The 26,293-nt window shown below is 40.2% G+C and overlaps 1 protein-coding gene across 7 annotated transcripts in view; it reads right to left on the bottom strand.

Moving 5' to 3' along the window:
* Positions 1 to 26,293, bottom strand: part of DDX60 (DExD/H-box helicase 60) — a 72,339-nt gene that overhangs the window by 13,506 nt on the left and 32,540 nt on the right. For all 7 annotated transcript variants that reach the window (XM_089525532.1, XM_089525531.1, XM_089525533.1 and 4 more), the window contains 14 exons: positions 24,367 to 24,516; positions 21,650 to 21,769; positions 20,345 to 20,440; positions 18,524 to 18,639; positions 17,624 to 17,766; positions 17,331 to 17,440; positions 16,981 to 17,085; positions 16,738 to 16,860; positions 12,077 to 12,204; positions 11,405 to 11,563; positions 8,500 to 8,638; positions 6,666 to 6,818; positions 3,700 to 3,804; positions 2,413 to 2,613 (listed from right to left, as the gene is read on the bottom strand). In XM_089525532.1, the coding sequence (XP_089381658.1) occupies positions 2,413 to 2,613; positions 3,700 to 3,804; positions 6,666 to 6,818; positions 8,500 to 8,638; positions 11,405 to 11,563; positions 12,077 to 12,204; positions 16,738 to 16,860; positions 16,981 to 17,085; positions 17,331 to 17,440; positions 17,624 to 17,766; positions 18,524 to 18,639; positions 20,345 to 20,440; positions 21,650 to 21,769; positions 24,367 to 24,516 (1,848 nt within the window). The remainder of the gene's footprint in view (positions 1 to 2,412; positions 2,614 to 3,699; positions 3,805 to 6,665; positions 6,819 to 8,499; positions 8,639 to 11,404; positions 11,564 to 12,076; positions 12,205 to 16,737; positions 16,861 to 16,980; positions 17,086 to 17,330; positions 17,441 to 17,623; positions 17,767 to 18,523; positions 18,640 to 20,344; positions 20,441 to 21,649; positions 21,770 to 24,366; positions 24,517 to 26,293) is intronic.

The following is a 26,293-nucleotide window of genomic DNA, read 5'->3' as shown; positions in this document are numbered from 1 at the left end:
ACATTTTATCCCTTGTACTCAATTTTGAGAGCATACCTATCCTGACTACAAACTGAGGTCTGTTTGAGGGGCCTTCTCTGAGTCTTACTAATGTGATCAATGTGCTGTGGTGAGACACAGAAGAAGACTTTCTCTGCTGTGACACCCAAAGTTACGGAACAACCTCCCCCAAGAGATCCAAATGGATGGCAATGCTGGAGTAATTCCAGCGCCAAGTCAAAACATGAGCTGGCATTCAATATCACAATAATACACGCGCAAGCCAGAGTTGTTGGCATACCCTACATGCCTCCTGTTTAATAATTAATATCCAGCATAAGGCATGTTTAGTAACGACCTGCAGAAGTACACATGAAGGTGTCATGCTGACTGAAAACATGTGTGAGACCTACACTGCTGACCACTTCACCTCCACCCCACGGTCTTGTATTTTTTCTCTCAATAAAAGCAAAAGGGATAAATGTTAAAGCAATCATAGAATGTACCCTGTAACACTCCCTTTGATGTTCCTAAATCACTCTTCCTGCCCAAACATCAAAGGATTGTCTCAAATCTAACCAACCTATTTAGAATTAACATCCTCAAGCCATTCAAGGTCCTTTTGGTCAGTGCCTGGGAAAAGCATCAAAGTCTTTGATCACACAAAGCACCCTTTGAGGGTATGGTATAGGGTATAAGTAATCCCCCAACTTTAGTCACATTGTTCACAAACTGAAGCATCATTAGTTGAACAGGATCCCTCTGTGAAAGCTGTGCTGCGTTTTTCCATGGACCTCTCTTCAGAATCAGTAACTATCATCTTTTCAGCCCCTGAATTACCTCTATCCAAGCTTCCAAACCTTTATTTTCTGTAGCCTTATATCATGCTTAAAGTTGAATCAGTTCTTGGTTGCTTGCATTCTCCCTTGCACATTTCTAAATAAAAACACCTTATTTACTGGAAACTGGAATCTCTTTGCAGTTAGTACTGTTATATACAGGTAAAAAAGATCCACACAAACTACTTTCTTCTTGCAGGCCTCCTTTTAAGCTATAATTTCCCCAAGATTTCAAGGAGATGCTGGCCATGCTAGTGGGGACCTCCAACTTCCCCCATCTTTTAGGGTAACAGAGGGGCTCGACAAACCACCCAAAAATGGCAGCTTGGAAACTCCCATTTTAATTCCAGCCAAACCACGCGGTGTCCCTCCAGAGTAAAAAGAACTTGTGAAAAGCAGGTTCTTTTTGTAGTACGTTCTGCATGCCATGACAGCGTCTGTCATGCGTCCATGATGTAAGCGCGGCAGCCACAGGTGCAGACGCTGCACTGCACTTGCATCATGCATGTGTGCTCTGTATGGACAGCACCGCATAAAGATGGCACTGTCCATACATGCTAGGGTTCCAGAGCATGCAGATGCTGTGCGCTCCAGAACCCTAGAATTGGCCCCAGGCTGCCACAAACTGGTGGTCTGTACTGGGCCATGGTTATACATCCATAACTGCTCAGTATTCATGATTCCTACATACTGTATGTAGTAACAAATATCACATTACTGCCATGATCATAACTGCCCTGCTAAATCTACTTTATTAGGCATCAACTACACCGAGAAATGGTAGTCTGTTCTGCTGGCCACCAGGGAGCAGATGATGTTTCCACTCTCTCTCCCACAAACAAGTGAAGCTATGACAATCAGAAGCAGGACCCCTGTCACAATTCCTTCTCTCGGTCTTGCTCACTAGTGGAAGGAAAATTATTATTATTATTATTATTATTATTATTATTATTATTATTAACCTCTCCTCAGATTCTACTTGAGTTGGGGGGTGGGGTCAGGTTAGGAGATGTAACTTAGTGAGACATATATAACTAAATAGCTCCTTATTAAAGATTTTTGGACCTAACTGATTTAATACAAATTTACATATGAGCTATGAATTAAATTATTTTAAACAGTTTTATATTGTTTTAAATTGTTTTAAGTATTAACTGGTTTATTATGTTTTCAGTTTTCTAAAATTATTTTTTTATTGTTTTAATGTCCTTGAATACAGGGCAAGATATAAACATTTAAATGAATGAATGAATGAATCCTCCTTCAACAGTTATTTCTTTGTTAGATTTGATCTCTATCTTGCTTTGTGACCAGTCACAAGAAAAGAAAATTATAGAAAAGACATCCAAATACTTAAACAGCTGTGAATTTTCCACTTGTCCTATGTAAATGGATTTTTTTCCACCTTGAAAACTGAATATTAACTTTTAATGTTAATTTTTAACTAGTGGAATAAAGGTTGAAAGTGTTTAACAAAATTCATTGTTTTGAATTCTATCAGCAAATTAAAGAGAAATGAATTTATTTAAGCTATTAATATTTCCTACATTATCCTTCTCAAATAAGGCTTCTTTTCATCTGTGTTTAAGATCACCTTTGCTTCTGCATCCTTCTTATCATCTGCTTTTGAAGCCAACAGCATGAGTCTCAGTATTAGAGAAATGTTCAGAGGAAACTGTCCTCGAAGTTCAGGTACATTTGATTTTATGAGCTTCTGTATTTTGGGCAAAGGAATGTCGTAAAAATAGACATTTCCCAACAAATCTTGGCCACGTCTCCCAGCTCGCCCAGACATCTATGAAGAAATAAAAATTAAAAAGCAAGTAATCAAATAACATTTGAAATTATAGCATTTGCATCTGTTTCAATGTTTCTGGCAAGCTATTCACAAGATCTGTTTTCTTTCTTTACATCATTTCCCTTAGATAACAATGATCAGATTAGACATATCGACCTAAAACCAATATTTTCATGATTCCTTACTAGGCCTGATGGTAATTACAGCTCATTAATTGTATGGGTTGCTTTATTTGACATTTAACCTGTATATTATTACTTATTTATTACTTATTATTTATTATTATGACTGGAAATCAATATAAATTTATTACCTAAGTTTATGTGTATAAATATATACATACTATTATACACTTTAATTCATGTCATTATTTACTTTACTGCTTTTCATGAATTAAGCTTTTGGTCAGATTTTCCTCTCTTCATGTCTTTACGTATCTTGTTTGTTCAGTTTTCTTTCCCTCATTATATTGTAACGTATCTGTAACTTAACATGCATTATCTTTTATATATTTCTACTGTTGCTTGGTACTACTCCCTTTTAGTATTACTTACGTTTCTTGTTGTTCTGTGGCTTCACATTATTTCTGACTTATCGCAACCCTAAAGAGAACCTAGCATAGGTTTTCTTCGAAAGATTTGATAAGAGGGGTTTGCCATTGCCTTCCTCTGAGGCTGAGAGAGTATGACTTCCCAAAGCCAGCTAGTGGGTTTCCATTGCTGAATGGGGATGTGAACCCTGGTCTTCCAGGGTCTTATTCCAACATTCAAACCACTGTACCAGATGGCTCTCCTTACTGGCTTTTATTACATACCTGCTTATATTTTTAACACATGACCCATTTGTTTTAGAGCTTATTTAAGTCATTCTCTGTTAATATTGGTTTTTTTAATGTCTATGATCCCTTTTTTCCTGTTTTTGTGGCGTCCAACAACTTCTTCAAGACCGTGTGTTTCCCCACTTCTGATTTATAAATATGTATGTTATATATTAAGTTAACTAATGTCTCTACTTCTTCTGTATACATGTATATGTGATTAAAACCTTTGAGTAGTGATTATTTAAACCTGTGTATCTCATTACCTGCCTGTAGTTCAGAGCATCCAAATATACAGAATTTTGTACAAAAACAACAGATTTACACGGCATGTTGATTCCCAAAGCCAAGGTTCCTGTGGCTGTCACCACCTAAAAAATAAGAACTCATTACAGTACTCATCATTTATTAGCACATAATAAGAGCAGACTACTTATGCATTACAAAAATGAACTACACAGACAGGAATAAATTTGGGAGGAAGAACAGGAATAAATAAAGGAAGCATTAAATATATTGGCACAGTCTGAAAGTCTGTGACTTGCTATTTATTTAGCTGCAGTGTCTGTCCTGTCTGATGCTACAAACAAAATTACGAAAAAAAGTATTATTACCGCTGTTGTAAGCTTTCACGTAAATTCTGACTTATGGAAACCCTAAAGTACTCACAGGATTTTCTTGGCAAGTTTTGTTCTGAGGGGGCTTGCTCTTCCCTTTCTCTAACACTGAGAGAGTGTGACTTGCTCAAGGTCACCAAGTGGGTTTTCATGCTCCTGCATAGTCCCCAGTATCCTAATCCAACGCTCAAGCCACTAAACCACATTGGGTCTCATTATTATAGTAGAGAAACTGAAGTTCCTCATTGTGAAGAGAAGTGCTTGGCAAGCCTGAATAATGCCAGCTCAGTGGTAGTAATGGGGGTTATGCAGGAAAGACTATAAGTAAAAGCATCTTGGTTAAACTGTTAGACAGGGCCAATTAGAAATAGAGATAAGAATGGGGACAGATAGGAATGAATTAAATCTTGAGAAGAACAGTTAGAGACAAGGATGGTTAGGAATAGATAGGGACAGTAAAGAGGGATATGGTCTAATGGGAGTTTAGTGTGTGGAATGAATTCATGGAGAGGGATGAAGATTACTCTGTTTTAATTAATGTGTTACATTGTATAGTGTATGGTGCCAGCATGATGCTAGATGTTTAACTTGTATGTTTTATAATAAACCTTTACTATTAAATTGTTCATCTCTGTGCTTGGTTTATCTTATTTCTGGCATTAGGGGAATTAGGTCACATCTTCTAATTTGAATTCACCCATAAGCACATCCACTAGTCCAGGGTAGTGGTTATCTTGGGATTCAAGTACCAGACCAGGAAAGGAATCTTAAAGGTGGAAGGCCAACATGATTTGATAACAGCCCAGTTGTAGGGCCAACCTGGTGAAGGGTTCCATCTCACTCATATTATGTAATCCTAATTTGTTTTTTAAATTGCATGTATTTGTGAGAGCCAACATGGCATAGTGATTTGAGTGTTGGACTGTGACTCAAGATACCAGGGTTCAATTACCAACTCAGTCATAAAGCATACTGGGTAACCTTTTTGGGCAAGTCACATGCTCTCAGCCTCAGTGGAAGGCAATGGCAAGCCTCCTTTGAAGAAATCTTGCTAAGAAAACCCCATGATAAGTTTACTTTAGGATTGCCACAAGTTGGATATTACTTAAAGGCATACAACAACAACATACATAAAATAAATAGGGATCTTGCATATTTAAGTGCCACTAACTGCTATGCTAGGACATTTTAATAAGATTTGTGTGACTCAAAATATTTGGAGAAGATCAAATAAGTTGGCACCTCCATACATTTTATTTTATTTTATTTTTTAATTTATATCCCGCTCTTTTCCCAGGACTGGGACTCAGAGCGGCTTCACAGCAATTAAAAAACAAACAAACAATAAATACAATTAAAACATTTTAAAAATAAATAGATAAATGACATGCATTAAAAAGAATGATTAAACTAGTCCAACATTCCTGCCTGTTCTTATAGTGATTCCTTAAATGCCTGTTTGAACAGGTAGGTCTAGACCTGCCGTCGGAAAGCCATCAAGGAGGGAGCCATTCTTATCTCCCTGGGCAGGGAGTTCCAGAGTCTAGGCGCAGCCACTGAGAAGGCCCTTTCTCATGTCCCCACCAACTGTGTTTGTGAAGGTGTTGAGATGGAGAGAAGGGCTTCTCCAGAGGATCTCAGATGATACATGAGAGATAGGAAATCACCAGAGCAAGCGATGACAAGAAGAGCAACAATGAAGTGGATTGGGAGCAGCCTTTTAGTCCCCTTCCTTGCCTTGTCACACAAGTACTGAATCATTCAGTACAATATTTATTCTATCCAGCAAAACATGGCTCTCCATATACTTTCCTCACACAAGAAGCAAGAAGTATTCAGTCAGTTGACTCTATATGTGAAGGGAGGAAATATACCTGTTCAGAAACATTACTAACTCCAAATTTAGATATAACCATGGTGGTTCCACATGGTTGCTATCACATTTGCAGTGTTCAGTGACACAATTTAAATGTGACTGCGGCTGCATGAAATTATATATGGGCATTAGAAAAATATAGTCATTCCTCCATATTTGTGCATTAAATATTCATGGATTACTGCATTTGACCCACAAAAAAGTATGTCCCCCTCTAGGCATCTGTAGGTCAACATCCACCAAGTAACTAAAGAAAACATTTTTCAATGTATTTGTAGGTCATTCAGCATAATTCTGTGGTTCACTTCTGGCAAAGAGTGGTATTGGAGGAGCTACAGCCTTAATAACCAACCCTATGTATCCTGCAGGAACTCTTGAAATTATTTCCAGATGTCAGAAAACTTGTATTATATCCACAGCTCAAAAATGTTTATTTTCTTCCAATCACAATCTCTAACAGAGCCCCTAGCAACCCTTCATGAAACCCTAGGGTTCGATGGAACCTGGCTAAGAAATCCTTCTCAAATAGGTAGGCATAATATCTAACTTGGAAACAGAAGAGGTTGACTACCACCATTCCAAAAAACTAAATTCTGTTGATATTATTTTAATAGTCAAGAAATTATTACAGGAAACCATAACAGAAAGTCACAAGCACATACAAAAAGAGGGTGACTGACATGTATTTAGGAAAAACTGTTACGTATTGGGGGGGGGGGGGATGATTAAATTATTATACCTGGATAAATCCTCTCCTGAAAAGCATCTCTACCACCTGCTTGCCTTTCATGTTCACAGAAGAATGGTGATATCCAATGCCCCTTAGTGCCAGGTCTTTCAGTATTTTGTGCTTTCTCAGGAATCTTAGCCGATCAAATATTTTCTCCAAAGACTATAGGAAAAATAATTTTCACAATATGTTATTGGTGCTTAAAGGAAGATTTCAACTCACTATAAAATCTCTGTTCTTGAAATTTCTGGGGTGAGATGCTCTTAAGACTTTGCAGAAGAGTGAAACAAAAAACATTGGAACTTTAATTCCCTTTAAAGGAACTTTAATTTTTTTAGAGAGAGTGGAAACCTGGAACTCAGAGGTAAAGTCAGCTGCTATCTTGCTAACTTCTCCCCTTAGTTGCTTGGTTCAGAATTGAAAAAGTATACCACCTTAAGTGTTATTTTCCTTAACAGTGACCTTAACTGGATTGTAGTAGGAGGTTCTCCATCAAAGTCTAGAGTACTTCATAGCCTCCAGAAAACAGCAAATTAATTTAGCCAGAAGCAGAACAGAATGACTCAGTTTGCAAGCATCTTCTTAAAGTTTCTCTTCACACACCCCACACACCATTTTTAACAAAGCCATTTAAAAGCCTGATGTTCTTTTCTTAAGTTCAAGTTCCTAAATTGGGGAAGTGTAACACATATGTTACTAATGTTAAATTGGACATGGCCTGAATTTATACATATTTACTAGGAAATATGTCATAGTGATTTACATGGGGCATATTTCCAAGTTCATGTACAGTTGATTTCATGAGCTGTGACAAGAAATGTGTGGCCCTCTAAATACTTGTTGGACTACTGGGCCAACCCAGAACATAATGTACATCTCTACCTCTGCAAACGTGCTATGCACATATTGGGTATGGACAAAATCACTATGGGTATGTGTTCATACAAGGGATGTAGAGAAGAGACAAAGTGCCAGGGTGTTCGAAAAGATGATTGTGTTCTTATAACTAGCCCAATGTTATTACAAGTCCTCTAGACAGGCTTTTTTTAGGCATTCATACAACCAGGATTCTTATATTACCAGGCTCCCAATCATATACAATTTCCTGCTCCCATACCTGGCCACTTCATGTGTGCAAAAATGCACATGGCAGGCTCTGCTCTTGAGTCATGGCATGGGTGGCATGGGAGCTACTACAGTACAACCTTTTTCTCATGCTACCAAGTAATATGGGAGGGACTAAACCATGGCAAAGGAGAAAATACTTCAGCTTCTTCCCATGCCAATTTCGTCTGCCATTAAGTCTTCAGTGTCTTGCTGTTTCCCAATCATGCAGGGAGCAGCAGTATTCTGGTGACTCCTACATTACTGGTGTAAAAAGGGTACCTAATCTCAAGAGATTTCTGCTGCATCATTCTACATTGTTGAAATATCAACATTCTACTAGAGCTTGAAGTTACTTTTTTGAACTACAGCTCCCAATATTCCCCAATGGGCATGTTCAGTGTCCATGGTAACTTGAAGATTCTGAGGGATTGTACTTAAAAAAAACACCACCTCCTCTAGTACAGCATTCAGATTAGCTTGCAGTTTCTTCAATACACACACACACACATATATATATAAACATGCATACATGCTAATCAAAAATTTCAGAGAAATTTCACATGCAAACAAAAATTGTTGAGTTCATACTAACTAGGGAACTATTGGTCTACAGGACAGAGTTTGATTTTGCACATCTAATTTGGTACTTGAATCACCTCTACACTGAAGATCATTGAAACTAGTTGTTTAGCAAATATTTCAGTTTAGTACTGCAAGTTAAAGAGTTTAAGCTCACCGCATTATCAATAGCTTGCCAATTTGCATATGTACAATCAGGAGGAATCTCAGAAATTTTCTCCAGACGTTTCCTTATGTTATCAAGCCCAGCATCCAGAACAAAATATTTCTCTTTTTTACGGGTTACTTTAGCTTCACTGCAGAGAAATATAGACTGATTCTCAAACTTTTCAACATCATTGTTTTTTGTTTCAATTTCATGTATACTAAACATACCACTTCTTACTTCATTATTTAATTTATAACCCATCTTTGTTACAACACGAGAACTAAAGAGGCTTACAATAATTTAAAACAAGACTCAGCTTTTTTAAAAAAAATTGTTAAAAAAAGTTAAAGCAAGCAATTCTGTTTAAAAAGCACCTAGTTGAAACAATTTGAAACACACTGAAAACATAATTTTGAATAATAATGCATCAAATAAATATATGAACAACCAACATGTTCAAGATTTTAGATCAGAACCAAAACACACTGCAGAAATAATCCAGTTTGAGACCACTTTAACCATCCTGGCTCAGTGATAGGAAATCCTGGGAATTGTAGTTTATTGTGGCACCAGAGCTCTCTGACAGAGAAAGCTAAATGTCTCATAAAACTACTAGCAACTCCTGGCCCAGCCTCCCCAATCCTACTTTCATAGGCAGCAGTTGCTGGGAGAAAGAAAGGTATGTCCACCCGTGGGTGAAGGGAGTGTGTTCTCCTGTCAGTCGGGGCACATCAGACTGTCATTTCCATCCTCTCTGATCAACAATCTTCAGCCTGACAAGTAGAAAGAGGATCCCTGTTAAAACTGCTCCTTATATCAGAGAGAGATTGTGGGAGAGATTGAAACATCAATCTGCTATGCCTCAATTGACAAGAGAACAGACTCCTGTCATTCGCAATGGCTGATGCTGATGCCTCCCTCTGTAACTATCATCCGTCGGCCTGAAAGGGAGTTCACCAGGCAGGCCCAGCTCCATCAGGGCTAGGCTGAAGGAAGAGGCTCCTCCCTCCACAACTGCCAGCCATTGGCCTGAGAGGGAGTTCACCAGGCAGGCCCAGCTCCATCAGGGCTAGCCTGAAGGAAGAGACTCCTCCCTCCATAACTGTCATCCACCGGCCTGAGAGGGAGTTCACCAGGCAGGCCCAGCTCCATCAGGGCTAGGCTGAAGGAAGAGGCTCCTCCCTCCACAACTGCCAGCCATTGGCCTGAGAGGGAGTTCACCAGGCAGGCCCAGCTCCATCAGGGCTAGCCTGAAGGAAGAGACTCCTCCCTCCATAACTGTCATCCACCGGCCTGAGAGGGAGTTCACCAGGCAGGCCCAGCTCCATCAGGGCTAGGCTGAAGGAAGAGGCTCCTCCCTCCATAACTGTCATCCACCGGCCTGAGAGGGAGTTCACCAGGCAGCCCATCTCCATCAGGGCTAGCCTGAAGGAAGAGACTCTTCCCTCCATTACTGTCATCCGCCGGCCTGAGAGGGAGTTCACCAGGCAGGCCCAGCTCCATCAGGGCTAGCCTGAAGAGGCTCCTCCTTCCACAACTGCCAGCCGTTGGCCTGAGAGGGAGTTCACCAGGCAGCCCAGCTCCATCAGGGCTAGCTGGAAGGAAGAGACTCCTCCCTCCATAACTGTCATCTGCCGGCCTGAGAGGGAGTTCACCAGGCAGGCCCAGCTCCATCAGGGCTAGCCTGAAGGAAGAGGCTCCTCCCTCCATAACTGTCATCCGCTGGCCTGAGAGGGAGTTGACCAGGCAGGCTCAGCTCCATCAGGGCTAGCCTGAAGAAGAGCCCTCCCTCCAGTCCATCTGCCTTGATCCAGGCCTTAGAGGGAGAGAAGAAAACTGAACCTCATCCCCTTTCCCACCACCATTCCTTTCTGCTTTTGTGCTGTGTCTTTTAGATTGTAAGTCTGAGGGCAGGGAACTGTCTAATTAAAAATAATAATTGTAAGCCGCTCTGATAGCCATTAGGGCTGAAGGGCGGGGTATAAATACCATAATAAATAAATAAATAAATAAATAAATAAATAAATAAAATCAGGATTGGGGAACTTTTATGATCCCTACATATGCCTTACACTATAGAATATGTAGGGGTCAAGGTTACAACCTACAAATATGTAGGTTACAAATTCATAACTGCAATCATTAATTCCATCCTTGTATTTTAAAAACTCTTTATCTTTCTAAAACAAAATATTTCATAATCCATAAAAATTGTACTATAATTGTGTGCCCCTACAAGGATACCTACAATGATCTCAGTTGTTCATATATACAGTTGTCCCTCAATATTCGCTGGGAGGGTTAGGGGAACAAGACCCCCGTGAATATGGAAAAACCGCAAATAACAAAAACACTGTTTTTAACTGAGAGGATACCTCTCTAGGAATCTCTAGGTCCTCCAGTGCAACTCTGTGGTCAATGTCCAACATACACTGACCATAGAATGGCACTGGAGTAGCTACAAATGGTCTTTCAGTGCAACTTTTAGTTAAAGTTGACCACAGAACTACACTGGAGGACCTAGACAGTCCTAGAGAGAACATATTAATGAAATCCGTGAATAATCAAATCTGCAAATATCAAAGCCGCAAATATGGAGGGATGACTGTACATCTTAAGAGTTTATCGCATGGGGCTTAAACCGCTCCCCAGCGCGTTCTAACGGGGGCGAGCAGGGGCGCGCACGGAACGCGATGGGCACCGGATGGGGCCCAAAACGCGACTTTATCGCACGGGGGGACGCCGACGCCGCCACGCGTTCCCATCGCGTCCCAATTACTAGTCCAAAATATCTGTGTTGAATGCAAGTGAATGAACTCTTGTCACTTTAGATGCATTGTAATTGAATATTTGATTCAAAGTACCTAACATAATTTTATGTGATAAAAATAACTTACAAAAAGCAAATACTTACTCTGTCAAATTTTGACCTGTCAAAGATTTTTCCATCTTTTTATATTTCATTCTTAACTGCTCTTCTTTTTCAGAATCATGAATTTGCCTTTTACTTTGCTTCTCCTCTAAGAAAGCACAAACTTCTTCAGCCAGATGTTCTACTCTTTTGATGTTGAATCTAAAGGGAGGACATTCAAACCATTGTTACTTACTTCTACAGTTGGCCTTCTATATCCATGGATTCTTTATCCATGGCTTCAGGCATCCATGGCTTGAAAATATTTTTAAAAATAATAATTCACAAAAGCAAACATTGATACAATCTGCCTTCCATATCCATGGATTTTTTTCATCCACAGATTTAAGCATCCACAGCTTAAAAATATTCAAAAATAATATATATTCCAAAAAGCATATCTTGATTTTGCCATTTTATATAATACATCATTTTACTATATTTATAGCACTTGAGCATCCACAGATTTTGGTATCCACGAGGGGTCCTGAAACAAAACCTCAGCAGAAACATTTAAGATTTCTTGGCATACTCCCTTACAAGTTTACCTGTGCCTTTTACAGATTGCTTCACCGGCATAGGTGAAGTTAGTATATCAGATTTGTACATGCCCATATAACACCTCCTTGTTATGCCAACACCACTTGATGCCATTAATTTGTTTGCCTTACTTACAGGAAAAACAGTGCAGGCAATTTATTTATCTGTTGTAGTTTTTCAACAAAATGAGGAAAGTATGTTCTCATCTCTGTTTCAGAAGAATAAGTTGGGTGAGGCTTGAGGAACTCCAGCACTTCTTTTGCCTAGATAAAGCAATAATGGTTTAGGAGTGGAGGATATTTTCAAGAGGACATTTTGGATAAGTAGCAATAATGCTCAATAATAATTATGACATTTGCCTCAATCCAGATACCTCTCCCAACTAAAGTAGGTTCACTGAAACAATGGGATTTTCACAAGTGCTGACTCATGACTCAGCAACTGATTCAGTGTTGGGACTATTAGATTTAAGTAACTGTCCATCTGCATGCTATGAAAATCCCATTCTTCATGTAACAGTTACCAGGAAAAATACACTATACAGAAAGTGTAGGAACCGAGGGCTGTGTTGCTTATGTTACTGAGGAGTGAGACACCTTGAATCTGGGAAGACAATACAAGATTGAGATAGGTCCTGATGGTGTTTGTGGGTTTGATGGAGATATTCCTGAGGTTGGCCTTACTCCTGGGACGATGGTAAGGGACAGTCCACATGCGAGACGAGTGGGAGTTTCTACTGGTGGTGGTGTGGGTACTCCACCTGGAGAATCCATCACCTCTCCCTCCAATCTCTGGTTCGTGTGGACTGATTTGGGGGATTCCATTGGAGATGGGACTGGGCGATCCTCTCGCTCAGAAGGCAAGCCTGTCTGGGACTGTGGCTGTTGGACTGGTGAAAGGCTTTATTTGGTGGATAGGTCTCAATGAGAAGCGGTCAGTTGAGCCCTCTTTTTTGTGTGTGCTTTTTATGGGTGATTCCAGACCACAATTAACACATAGAGATGGTGTCAAGAGAGTGGACAGTACTAGCAGTACTTGCCTACGTGTAGAGCAGGAGATACCTGGAGCATTTCCATGGTTGATGGTTTGATTGCCACCTATACAGAAGAACTCAGCAGACATTGGTTTTTGTCAGTGATATTGACACTATATTTCAGGTCATATGCTCCATGACCAATGTTGGGGCTCTATGGGCCTTTTCTCAGTGGAGCTCCTTGAGGCAGGAAGCACAGGTACAATGGGCATGGGCCATGAGGAAGTTACATTGTGAATTTTCCTAAGGCAGAGGGTGCACTTTGAGTGTCTATCCTTCTCTAGAATTCTCCTCCACAAGTGGAACAGAGTTTGAATGAAGCTGATGGGGCCATAAACAAGAATTCAGGGTCAAAACCAGCAAGAAAAATCAGCCAGACAATGAAGAATCGTCAGGAAAATATTCATAAACTAAGTGAAAGAAGCTGTAGTGGATGAAATAAACAAACAGAGGTTGGAGAGTCAGGGCAACCTATATAGCTAAGGGTAAAAGGGATGGGGCTACTGCCAAAACACTAGCTCTACAGCTTTAGAAGCTCCAAAAATCACACTGCAGGTCCAGAAATCCAATTTTGTGTGAGTAACAGAGACCATGAAGAAGAAAAAGGGCATCAGTATCTAAGAAAAGTAATAAAGAAATATTCTCAGAGGATATAGAAATGTTTGTACTGGTAAAATCTCCCCTTCTGTTCAACGCTATTTTCATGATCTTCAATCTGTCAACTCTAACCATCTTGGTCAGACCCTGGATTCATCTCTCTCTTCCCTAAATCTTGGGGATTCTGCAGAGTCAGCAATGTCTTTATTTAACTCCACTCTTTCCTCAACTCTTGACCACTTTGCCCCTGTCTCTGTACGCACTTCTTCCTCCAAGACTAGGTCTCAGCCCTGGCTTAGCCCCCTCATTAAGTTTCTCCGATCCTGCTCTAGAGCGGCTGAACGTCTTTGGAGAAAGTCCAAACAGTGGGCTAACTTTATTCATTACAAATTTGTTCTTTCTTCCTTCTCACGTGCCCTGTCGATGGCAAAACAAACTTATTACAAATCATTGATTTCTGCCAATGAGAGGCGCCCGCAGAGTTTGTTCTCTACCTTCAACACTTTGTTTAAACCTCCCTCTCCTCCTGTCTCTTCATCGTTCTCTCCCAATGACTTCGTTAACTACTTCATCTCAAAGTTTACCACTATTCGCTCTGAGATAGTCCCTCCCGATTCTTCTTCTGCTCATAATCTTCTATCGCCCTCGCCTAAAAAAATTTCTGTGTTTCCTCCTGCTTCTTTGGATGAACACTCTACACTTCTGAACTCTTCCAAACCTGCAACCTGTTCTCTTGACCCAATTCCTACTCGTCTTCTAATCTCTATAACTCCCTCTTTCCTGCCCTCACTTCTCCATATCTTCAGTCTCTCTCTCTCTACAGGCTCTTTCCCATCAGACTTCAAACATGCTCTCATCTCCCCAATTCTGAAAAAACCTTCTCTTGACCCCCCCCCCCCTTGTCTAGCTATCGTCCGATTTCTCTTCTTCCCTTTCTTTCTAAGGTTTTGGAACGGGTTATTTATTCTTGCTATCTTGAGTTTCTTGAAGCCAACTCCATCCTCGATCCCTTTCAGTCTGGTTTCCGCCCAAGGCATTCTACAGAGACAGCTCTCACTAAGATCTCGAATGACCTTTTATAGGCCAAGGCTAATGGCCTTTACTCTGTTCTCATCCTTCTTGATTTGTCTGCAGCCTTTGACACTGTTGATCACGGTCTTCTAGTTGATATACTTTCTGACCTTGGGTTCTCAGACTCTGTTCTCAACTGGTTTAGATCTTATTTGTCAGATAGATCTTTTGCAGTGGTCACACGTGGTCAGACTTTGTCCTCTGTTCCCTTATCTGTTGGAGTGCCCCAGGGCTCTGTTCTGGGTCCCCTTCTGTTTTCTCTCTACACACTGTCCTTAGGTAAACTCATTAGCTCTTTTGGTTTTTCCTACCATCTGTACGCCGATGACACCCAGTTGTATCTTTCCACCCCTGACAGCAAGTCTCGTCTTGTCTCACAGCCGTCTCCCAGTGGATGCGCCATTGGCATTTGAAGCTCAACATGTCCAAGACGGAGCTTCTTGTCTTTCCTCCTAAGTCCACCCTTCAACTCTCCTTTTCTGTCTCTGTGGACAACATTTCTATTCAACCAGTCCAGCAAGCCCGCAGTCTTGATTTCATCTTTGATTCTTCTCTGCCGTTTATCCCTCAGATCCAGACCACAGCCAAGGCTTGTAGATTCTTTTTATACAATATTGCAAAAATCCGACCATATCTCTCCATCTCCACTGCCAAGATCCTGGTCCATGCCCTAGTGGTCTCACGACTTGATTACTGTAATGTCCTCCTGGATGGGCTTCCTCTTTCTCACCTCCGTCCTTTAATTTCTGTCCAGCATTCAGCTGCACACATTATCACATCCGCCCACCGCTCTGACCATATCTCTCCTGTGTTGGCATCCCTTCACTGGCTCCCTTTCCGCATTCAGTATAAGCTCCTGCTGTCGACATTTAAAGCCCTCCATGGGCTGGCCCCTCCTTACTTATCTGACCTTCTTCCTCCTCACCTTCCCGCTCGGGCCCTCCGTTCGGGTAGTCAAGGTCGGCTATCCCAGCCCAGGATTTCCTCTGCCCCATCTCAGATTCGCCCCTTTCCACTTGCTGCCCCTCACTCCTGGAACCTTCTTCCCCCGTGAGCAAGGGCCATCACTTCTTTAACCAGCTTCAAAATGGATTGGAAGACCATCCTGTTCAGAGAAGCGTTCCCAGGCATTGCATAATTGTCACTTGCTATTTTATGTTCTTTTGTTGCCTGTTTTATTGAATCATTTCCTGTATTGCTATGTATTTTATATGTATTATCCTACTATGCATGTTCTGGTCTTGGTGCACGCTTAGGTTATGCATATGTACTTATATTGTATGGAGGTTTATTGCACCTAGTGCACTATATTTACATTTTATATATAGCTTTGTGATACTGTTTTTTATTATGTTACTAGTATTTTGAAACGGCCCTTGGGCTACTCAATAAATTGTTTGTTGTTGTTGTTGTATTATCCTACTAGAGAGGCAGGCTAGCTCCAACAGGCCTCCCTGGAAGAAGATTACCCATCCACTAGAAGCCAAGGCCTCCCTCCAGTCCATCTCCCTTGGTCCAGGCCTCGGAGGTAGAGAAGAACTGCTGGATCTCATCCCCTTCCCCACCACCACTCCCTTCTCCTTTTGTGTCGTGTCTTTTTAGTTTGTAAGCCTGAGGGCAGGGAACGGTCTAATTAAAAGATTGTATGTACAGCGCTGTGCAAATTTACAGCGCTTTATAAATAAAGGTTAATAATAATAATAATAATAATAGTCCATAAAGAGGTTGTCCCCATTCCATGGCTTTTGATAGCCCAAGAGTCAAAGTCTGAGACCAGAGTCAAAGCCATTACAGGTACTATGAGTGAATTTCCTAGCCAGTCACTTGCTCTATAGATATAAAATCTATCTTTTCTTTAAAAAAAATATGCTGTAAAAAAATCAGCTCCTATTGTTCCTATTGTCCAACATTCATCAGAAACTACAATGTGTGTGTGTGGGGGGGGGGGGGGGGGCGGGGTCGTCAACTTTAAAACGACACTATGCAGCATCAGAACATACAGGTCAGGGGAATACCAAACTAAGGAAATAACTCAATTACTTCTAAAGTTCAAATGAAAAAAAAAGATCTTTCATAAGTAAAAAATAAGAAATACCTCCTTTTTGTTGCCTTGTTTAATCCACATTTCTAATTCATCTTTCAGCTTTGTTTCATAACATCTTGCTTCTGCCTTTGTGATTACAATTTTGTCCTTAAAAAACACCTCAGGATCCAGCTCCTTGACATTAAAGATCAGAAGCAAATTACAACTGTGTATCTTAAATGTCCCTCAGATACTCATTTTCTGAAAACAATTGATCTGAAAATGTACTACTATATGTGAACCGTATGTACTTACATTTGCCTTTGGCCAGTCTCTCCTAGCTTTTACCATAGTATCATACAATATCACAGTTTCCCGAGGAGAGAGGGAAAGATCCAATGGAAAACCATATCTCTCAAGCTGTAATACCAAATAAATTATTCAAAATTATGATAAATATATTAAATCTGCACAGAAATCCCAGATCAATATCGCTGAAACTGTTTCTACTTTCAAGAGAAGATCTCTGGAACTTCCAGCTAATTTTTGATGAGACATTCAAAAGAAATTTTCTTCTGGAACATCCAGAAACTTTCCCCAAGTTATGATTTTTCAAAATTCTTGAGTTTCTTTTTCATTTTGGTCTAATATGATTTTAAACTTACATTATCCGCAGTCAGTGCAGCACAGGGATGATAGTGATGGATTGTGAAGTCGCCATGACTGAGGGAGCATACATGTTTTTCTAAATCATTGTATCTCTCTCCATACACCACTGAAAAGAGAACAATCTCAAATATGTGATTTGAAAATCTTAGGATCATAAAGACAAACTGTGGAAGCTGGAATGCTGTCTTTGTCTCAAATAATCTCTTTGTCATAACATATTCAGAACATGGAATTTACTCAAGACAAAAACGTATCTGCTGTTACAAACCATTTGCTTTTATATACACACCTAATTTAACCTTGTATGAGATATTTTGTACTCTGGCACTTTTCTTTTCTTTGGCTCCTTTTTTAACTGGTGTGAAAGAGCTGGGAGTTTGTGCTAATACAGTTTCAGTATGTTGCCAATATTTTTTTATTGACCGCAGCCACCTTTAAAAAAAGAAAAGAATAAGAATTACTTTCCTATTATATATACCTTATCTGAGCAAAGTAAGTTTTTTGACCCTGCTTCCCTTCAGAACAAAAATATCCCAATCTTACCAAATTTTCAAACAACAGGCAGCAAATAGCAAACCACCTCAGAGCATTTATTGTCTAAGAAAAAAACTATGAAATTCAAAAGGTCACCATAAATTGACAGGTGACTTCAAAGTGCATACTTTGCTTTATTGTGTACTTGTACAGATGCACACAAAGTCCATAACAGTTGACATGTAGCGGTTAAGACTGTGAATAATGATAATTAAACTCCTAGTAGTACAACTAAAGCTGGACCATGGGGTAGAAACACAAGGCTCTGCAGTTGCAGGGTGGCCACAACAAACAACTCCACAGGCATCCAAAGAAGAGTAGTCATGGAAAGCCCGGCACCAGATGGTTGATGTTTCTATGCCATTTTAAGTTTAATTATGATTCTATGATTCTATGATTTTGTGAGAGCAGAAGTGAGCTGAACCATTCAGTCAGTTGACTGCCTTTGGGGCATAGACCAGCAAAGGTATGGGGATGCTTTCTCACTATTCCAATCCCGTTATTGCTGCATTCCCCCAAAACAGTGAGCTGATTTATGATATTTTCACAATGAAACTCCAGCCTCACTTTCCACAGTCCAGCTGTACACTACTAGGAATTCAGCAGTATGTTTAGGAAATGAGATCACACCATTCAGAGTCTGCACACATCTTACTCAGCGAGATGCCTGGGGTTGCTTATGGTTGCAGAGAGAGCCAAAAATGGGCATCGAATCATAGCCAGCAAATGTTCCCAAACTTCTGCTCCAATTTCACCTCCAAGACAATGGACCTGGGGGGAAATAGGCTGAATGTAATATGATGTGGCTACACATTTTTCTCTTTAGAACATCACACTATCATTTTTTTTCTATAGCAAACACCCAGATTTTACCCAAAAGCATTTTCTTCATAAATCAATGTCTCTGGCATTATTATCAGGTTGATATCACCTTGTATCTCACTTTGACATCTCCGTATTTGTGTTCCCAGTTGGCACATAAATAAAAGGATCTACTTGCTGACTCAAATAAGAACACAAGAAAATATATTTAGAGACACTACTGCAGTTGAAACAGAGTCTGTCCCTTCCGCTTGGTGTCAAACTGGTCCTTTCTCAATTATGTCCTACACTGCACTCCATCCTCTTAATGTAGCAAATCTCTCTGGGAGATTCAGACATGGATGACAAAGTAAACCCCACTTGACCTGCAAATGTAAAGAGATGGAGGGATACTTGACCTGAACTCCGGAGAGGGAAGAGATAGAAGAGAGAGGTGGGGCTATGGGAGAGGCCAGAGGACTAAAGGAGGGGGGTGGCTCCTGGAGGGAGAGGAAGGATGTGAAGAGGCAGACACAGAAGGGACTGAGGAGTGGAGTCACATGGTGGCCAGAGAGAGAGTATATCAGAGGAAACCGGCCTGAATGTTGGGTTTTGACGGCCATCCTACACCATGGGGCTCCTGACCAAGATGTCCTGAGAGCCAACAGGTTGAGCATAGTTAGGGACATCAGCAAGTCTCCAGAAAGAGTTTTGGGAGAGAAGACCCCAAGCAAAAGGGACAGGTCCCTGGTAAGGACCCAAGAGTTTAGGGCATTTTCCAGGTCAACCAGTTGTGAAGGAGATTGGTGGAATGCCTGAGGAAGATGTTGGAGCATGGTGCACAGTCCCCATTCCATTGAAAAGGCAGACTGGGAGAGAAGATGGGAGTCAGGAGTGACTCATCAGGGGTGCTAGGAAATTCCTGAAGGAAAGGGGTGGAGGAGTTAGGCGTGGGAACCCTAATGGCATCTCCAAGTTAAGGGTTCCAAGGTAGGGACCGGTGGGGTTTTTTGTTGATGCTGGTTAAACGGTTCCCATTAAAGTTTGTTCTTGGAGCAACATTCACATCCAGCAGGCTCCCCGGGATGGAATAACCAAGGTGCACTATGCCTAGCCCTGCCCTGGACTGGGGTGGAGCCACATACACTCATGGTCCTATTGAAATAACTATCGAGTTTATCACATGGAGGTCCTTCCGTGTGTTAAAACATCATCTATACATACCCCAAACGTCAGGGAAGCGCCTGTGGCACTACGGAAGATGAATTGCAGCTCCCACTCGGTTCCCATCATGCAATCGTAACAGGGGGAGCCTCCTGGAGCCCTTTTCTTATTAACGATTTATCCCATTAATAAGCAAAGAGCTCCAGGAGGCTCCCCCGGTTGGATTGCATGATGGGAACCGAGCAGGTTGGACTGCAATTCCACTTCCGTAGCACCATGGGGATCACACCCATGGCGATTTTGTGACATTTTGGGTACATATAGATGACGTTTAGCACACGGAAGGATCTCTGTGTGATAAACTCCAATGTTTCCTCATCTGCAGACATACACCGCCCCATTTTTGGTTCTGAGTCATGCTAAGGTTTGAAAGAACAGGATTTTAAATAGAAAGAGACACTGGGTAACAATGAATATTTCATTAATTGTGTTATATATAATGAAAATATACCTCATCAAATATAACATATTTTATCCTTTTGGCCCACTCTTGGCGACGAGGTGACAGAAGTAAGATTTCTAAACACTGAGGTACTGTTACCAATATCTGAAACAAAATGTAGGTGGATAGTTAGGAAACATGCTGCTAATAAGAGTCAGGAGCCATGGTTACAGCAGGGAAGGTTTGTCACTGTCCCTAAAATGGTACAGAGTCCACAGATCTACTCAATCTGCCCCACAAAGAATTTTAGGACTGAATGTCCCTTTAACTGTTCCCCCTTACTATGTGCGCCCTTTGGAGAAACTGAAAATAAGGGGGATTGTGACTAATATTCAATGACCCACAGAGTGCTCCTCAAGACTGTGCAGATCCATCTGCACTTCAATTTAACCCTCATGTTTTCCTTGTGAAGACTTGACTGAGCTGTGCAGCCTCCAGTAGCATTCCTCTAGGTGGTGACACTCAGTGCTTTGTATCAAATGAGGAAGGTAGGGACCAGGCAAACCTGTCTTTGACAAAGCTGGTATTCCTATACATGCATGGCTCAGCTGGAACTGCATGTGCCCCAAATCCTTCCTGATCAAAGAAGAGGTGTGGCACCACCATAGCAGTGGTGGTACCTGCCCTCTGTTCCATAGAGATCAAAGACTAGGAAAATTGTAGAATGTAATCTGACACATGCAAGGGTCCAACACTCCCCATAAATGTTCCCCAGTCATAGGTTATACAACTGTATTCCATAGTTGCTATACTGGAAATATTTTATGGGAGAAAACCCCACTGAATACAATGAGATTCCTTTATAGGAATATATACATATCATTGCTCTGTAACACTAATGTGAATTTATCAATTTCATGAAAAAGAGCTTCATAATGAGAAAAGGGTTAACTCTGAAAATACCATCAGTATGTTACTTTCAGTATCTTTTAGTATTCCTTCCTTTCTTGCTTATTCCAATTCAAAATTTTAAAAAGTCATTACTCATCACTATTTTACCTACATAATTTTATTATTCCTTCCTTCTTCTAGTTCAAAATTTTAAAAAGCCTTTACCCACAATGTACCCTGTTTAACAGTAGAATCCTATATACTGTCTCCTTAGAAATAGTTCCATTACATTAATTCAAAGTTTGTTGTTGTTTTGTGCCTTCAAGTCATTTCTGACTTATGGCAAATCTAAGGCGAACCTATCACAGGGTATTTGTTGTTGAGATTTTTTCAAGATTTGTTTGTCAAATCTTGAGAAGGTTTGTCTTTGCCTTCCCTCTGAGGCTGAGAGAGCAAAATCAACAATCACCATCTACCTCTTACCTGAGAGTTCAAAGCATCATGGCGATAGTCTCGTGTAAAAACACCACATATTGTAAGACCAGGTGGCATTACTTTATTAAATCGATTGTAAATGGTTGCCCATACTTGATTTACAAGAGCCTACAATTCAGGACAAATAGCATATTAACAACATAAATTTAAAATGTAGGTTGCCAAACAAAACTTGTACATGTTCTTTTCTTTCATGGACCAGTCTACTAAACAAGAGGGTAATACATTAACTTCTAAAATCTTCAAAAGAAAAGCATTTTATAAATCCTTGGAAATGAATAAAAAAATGAACACAACACACATGTACTATGCGCATCTGTAATATATATAGAAGAAACACACCTACATCTTTAAATAATTAATGGACAATGTAAAGCAAATCAATCCAAACGATTTTAGTTTTTTAATCCAGTTGTGTCACATGAGCAGTAGAGATGCAATCCTTGATTAATTTTGTTCTTGAAAGATGCAATGAGTAATTTTAGAAATTTTCTACATGCTGCAAGAAAGTCTTTAAAAATGAAAGTTCTGAAAGTTTTGGAAACTGTTCACAGTTAGAGACTTATTCTGCACATTTGTTTGTCTTTTTGTATTATATTTTTGCATAGAAAAATTCTAGGTTCAAATGACAGAGTGTCATGGTGTCTCTTAGAAGCTCTGCTAAGGGACTCGGTGTCTGATGTGGGGCTGGTTGGTTTGAGAAATCACAAACTGACTGAAACCATTCCCCTGGCATGGAAAGCTCAAAGGATCATCTCCAAAGGTCAGATGCCTGTTCCTAGCATTCAAGATGACATAAGCCATTGTTGTCTTGCCACAGGTGGAATAGAGGAAATCAAGAAGAACCATCTCATTCCACTGCATTCTAGCCAAAATGGATTTTAATTCTTATCAGTAAACTTTCTACTTTAATCTATCTACTTTTAAGTAAACTACTTTTAATTCTTACCAGTAAACCTTCTACTTATAACCATCACCATTAACACTTAAGAAACTTCCAGCACTGAAACTGCTACATTTGGATCTGTGAGTATAACAGTTATACTCACAGATTTTTAAAATAGATTTACAAAAATTAGCTAACAATAAACTGAAAAATGTTGAGAACTGATGATTTAAAAAGCACGGAAGATTTTAATTATTAAATAAACAGCAATGGACCAGTTGATGTAGAAGTGCTGAAAAGTTAATTACAAGAACAAGAAGAAAGTTTTGTTCACCTTTTCAGTAGTGTAAAATTTGTGACTGCATGGCAGAGAGAGAAGGAAAACTAAGAGATTTGCTTCTGGTTGAGGACGTATAGAGACTAGAGGCCATTAGGGAGGACAAAAGGAACTAGTGGTCAGAGCAACATGCAGTGCTCAGAAAACTACAGAAAGGAAATATAATATCCAATTTGAAAACTGTCAGACTGCTTCGGAAGCTGTAAAATCATGGCATCATCTACTAGATCTAAAACATAACAGCTAATCAAAATTTATCAGATGGAAAAAAAATTGAAAATATATCAGAAAGGAAATTTAATATATCAGAAAGGAAATTTAATAAGTGCTAAAAACTTTAATTATTGGATTATATGTACCTATAGAGAAGTCACCTTTCTATCAGAATTTACTGGGGGCGGGAACCAGATATTCCATATGAAAATTCATTATTATGTGGAGATTGGCATGCAGTTATACAACCCCAAATTGACAAAAGTGCAAAGCATTAAAAAAAGAATCTAGGCTACCTCTCAAAATCTTTTTTTTAATTAATGGATGATTTTGATTTACATGATGCTTGGAGATTTAAACATGGTGAAGCTAAGAAGTATACTTTTATTTTTTAAACAAAGATATAATTTTTTTCAAGAATCAATATGTTTTTGGTATAGGAGCCCTGGTGGCGCAGTGGTTAAATGTCTGTACTACAGCCACTCACTTACTGCAAGGTTGCAAGTTCAATACCAACCAAGGGCTCAAGCTCAACTCAGGATTGTATCCTTCCAAAGTCGCTAAAATGAGTACCCAGCTTGATGGTGGCAATTAGCTTAAACGTTGTAAACCACTTAGGGAGTGCTTAAGTGCACTGATAAGCGGCATAGAAATGTACTTGCTATTGCTATCAAGTTCTTTGTTCAAGAAAATGAACATTTTACCAAATACATTCTCTGATCAATATCAGATCACAGCAATTTTATCAACTACTAACAAAAGTTTTTGAGTTGGAAATTAAATGAAGCCTTTTTTTACACAATGAAGAGCATTTTTCTATTTCTTGTGCAGAGAATGAATGTTTCCTGCACCAAATCTATGTGAATTTTGCACAAAATAAGGCCAAACTGTGAAGATCCTTGCTAGACCATGATTCTCCTTGTCAGGACAATCGTGCATTTCCTGCAATTTTTGAACACTTTCTAATTTTATACATCTACAATGAGACATAACATACAACTACAGGCAGATGTTCTATCTGGTTTATATTCTTAAACTGCAAAGCAACTTAATATGGGAATCAGTCACATTTTGAAATCTTAATTCAAGATTTTTCTTAGTTCTTATTATGAAATAAATAAATAAATAAATAAATAAATAAATAAATAAGGATTTCGTTCTTATATGCCAGAGGCAACATGATAATATATTCTACCACAGTCATGTAATATGGCATAGAATTACTTCAAGAAATTTTTAAATATTACCAATGTAAAAGTTGTTTCTTACCTTTGTAGGTGCAACATACACAATTACACCGTCATTACCATCTCTCAGAACTTTCTCCATACAATAGTAAGAAGCATATGTCTTGCCTGATGACGTAGGAGCAACAATTACAGCAGACTCATTATTATCCACAATGTCAAGAAGCTCTCTCTATAGAGAAACAATGACGTGTATACATGTCCACATGCGAGGATCTTTATCTTCATCACACCACAATGATAAAAAGGTCAACTGCCATAAGATTCTCTGCTCTCATGTGAATACCTAGACCTACACTTTTTTGTCACCAGCACTGTGTTACACAAAATACAGGATAGCATCCTGTTCAGCAATTATGAGATCATAAACTGGACTTTGGATATTGTAACTGCTGGGTATTGACATTTGTAGTTATGAAGGACCAAATGTGATCCCCAGAAACCTAACTTTGGGCTAAAACAGATGGCACAAAAAGGGTGGATTGGGGCCTGGGGCCATGGCAATCACATGCTGCAGCGCCAATCTGCCCTGATGCCTGCCCAAATAAGAGCGGAAAAGATCCACTCCTATTTGGGCCAGTAAAGGGCTGCCCTTCTACAGCCCCAGGACAGCTTCTGAGTGCTCCAATGGTGTATGGCATGTAAATGCCATGTCCCCTGTGTTACCCATGCTGCTCCATATAAATTTTGGAATCAACGATAACCCTTAATGACCTCTGGATGAACTCTAGCAGCCTGTCCTCCATTACTGGCAAAGCGAGAGGACATGTACACCTACCCTGAGGGAGCAACCACATTAGCATCTTATAGGGTCCGGGGAAGTCGCATAAAGGGATTATCTCAAGGCTGGGAAGAGTAAAAGGATTGCCTTCCCTGAAGCTATCAACCTCCTCCTCGAACCTATTGTCCGAGTGGCATAAGCCATTGATACTATCTACTCCAGACATCCAGGTGAAAAGAAAACCTTTAGAACACCTTTGTTTCGGCCAAGCCAGCCTCTTTGCCTCAGGCTAGATTTCGCCTATAAAAAGTCCCCACTGTTGCTGCTCAGGGCGCCATTTTCAAGGTCTACTCACTCCACGTCAGTCAGACCTCTGTTCTGGTAGCCGGCATTTCTGCTCACTCCCAGGTTGCGGAGCAGACTTGTCTCACTGTCCTGCACCCTATTCACTCCCCGGAGGGAGTCTACATTCTGGTAAGCATCTCCATTAGTAACGCCTGAAATCTGTTCCCATTTTCCAACCCTAATTTTCCTGAGTGTGTGAGTATATGCGCAATGCATGTGTTTTTCCCCTGTTTCAATAAATTAGACATCTAGTTATTAGTATCCGTCTCAGCTTCATATATTGGGATCCCCTGGTCTACTCCGTATACACATCGGGAGGGCAATTTCGTTGGGCTCACGTAGCCTGCCCCTCTTGCAATATTTGAGCTAACAACAATAATAAAAATTCCCCTACGGACCCTTGGCTACACCTGAGTGAAGCCAACACTTTGTATTTGGACAGGGCAGCTTCTGGACATCTTGGGAGTGTGTGGTTTATAAACTCCCAGGCCACCCAGAAGGCTTTACTGGGCTATTTCGGCCCTTTGCAAATTTGCAGTGCCCTACTGGAACATTTCCAAGGCACTGCAAATCAGATCACAGGGAAATGACTTCTGCAGTGTTCTCCCAGTCAGAGGGCACATTCAGACAAGAAATTGTGATAGGATCTCAGGGGGTCTCTCCAGCTGCCTATTCTCAATGCACCGTGACCTGGGACAGTACTGCATTATCCAGTGTCCTGATCTGGAAAGGCAAAGCTACAAAGATAGGTTTGAGGAAGTTACACCACCACATGGAGCTCTGCCATTTTAATTGTGTTGATGATGAAGGCCACAGTGTGTTTTTTCTCCACAAATAGCATTTTATTTTTGTGCAAATGTTTTTGTGTTATCTTTAGTAATCT

Source organism: Sceloporus occidentalis, unplaced genomic scaffold (assembly GCF_023333645.1).
Source record: "Sceloporus occidentalis isolate IW3139 unplaced genomic scaffold, rSceOcc1.0.p SCAF_5, whole genome shotgun sequence".
NCBI lineage: Eukaryota > Metazoa > Chordata > Lepidosauria > Squamata > Phrynosomatidae > Sceloporus > Sceloporus occidentalis.
The sequence above is the reverse complement of the archived record's forward strand: the minus strand, read 5'-3'. Positions and strand labels throughout refer to the sequence as shown.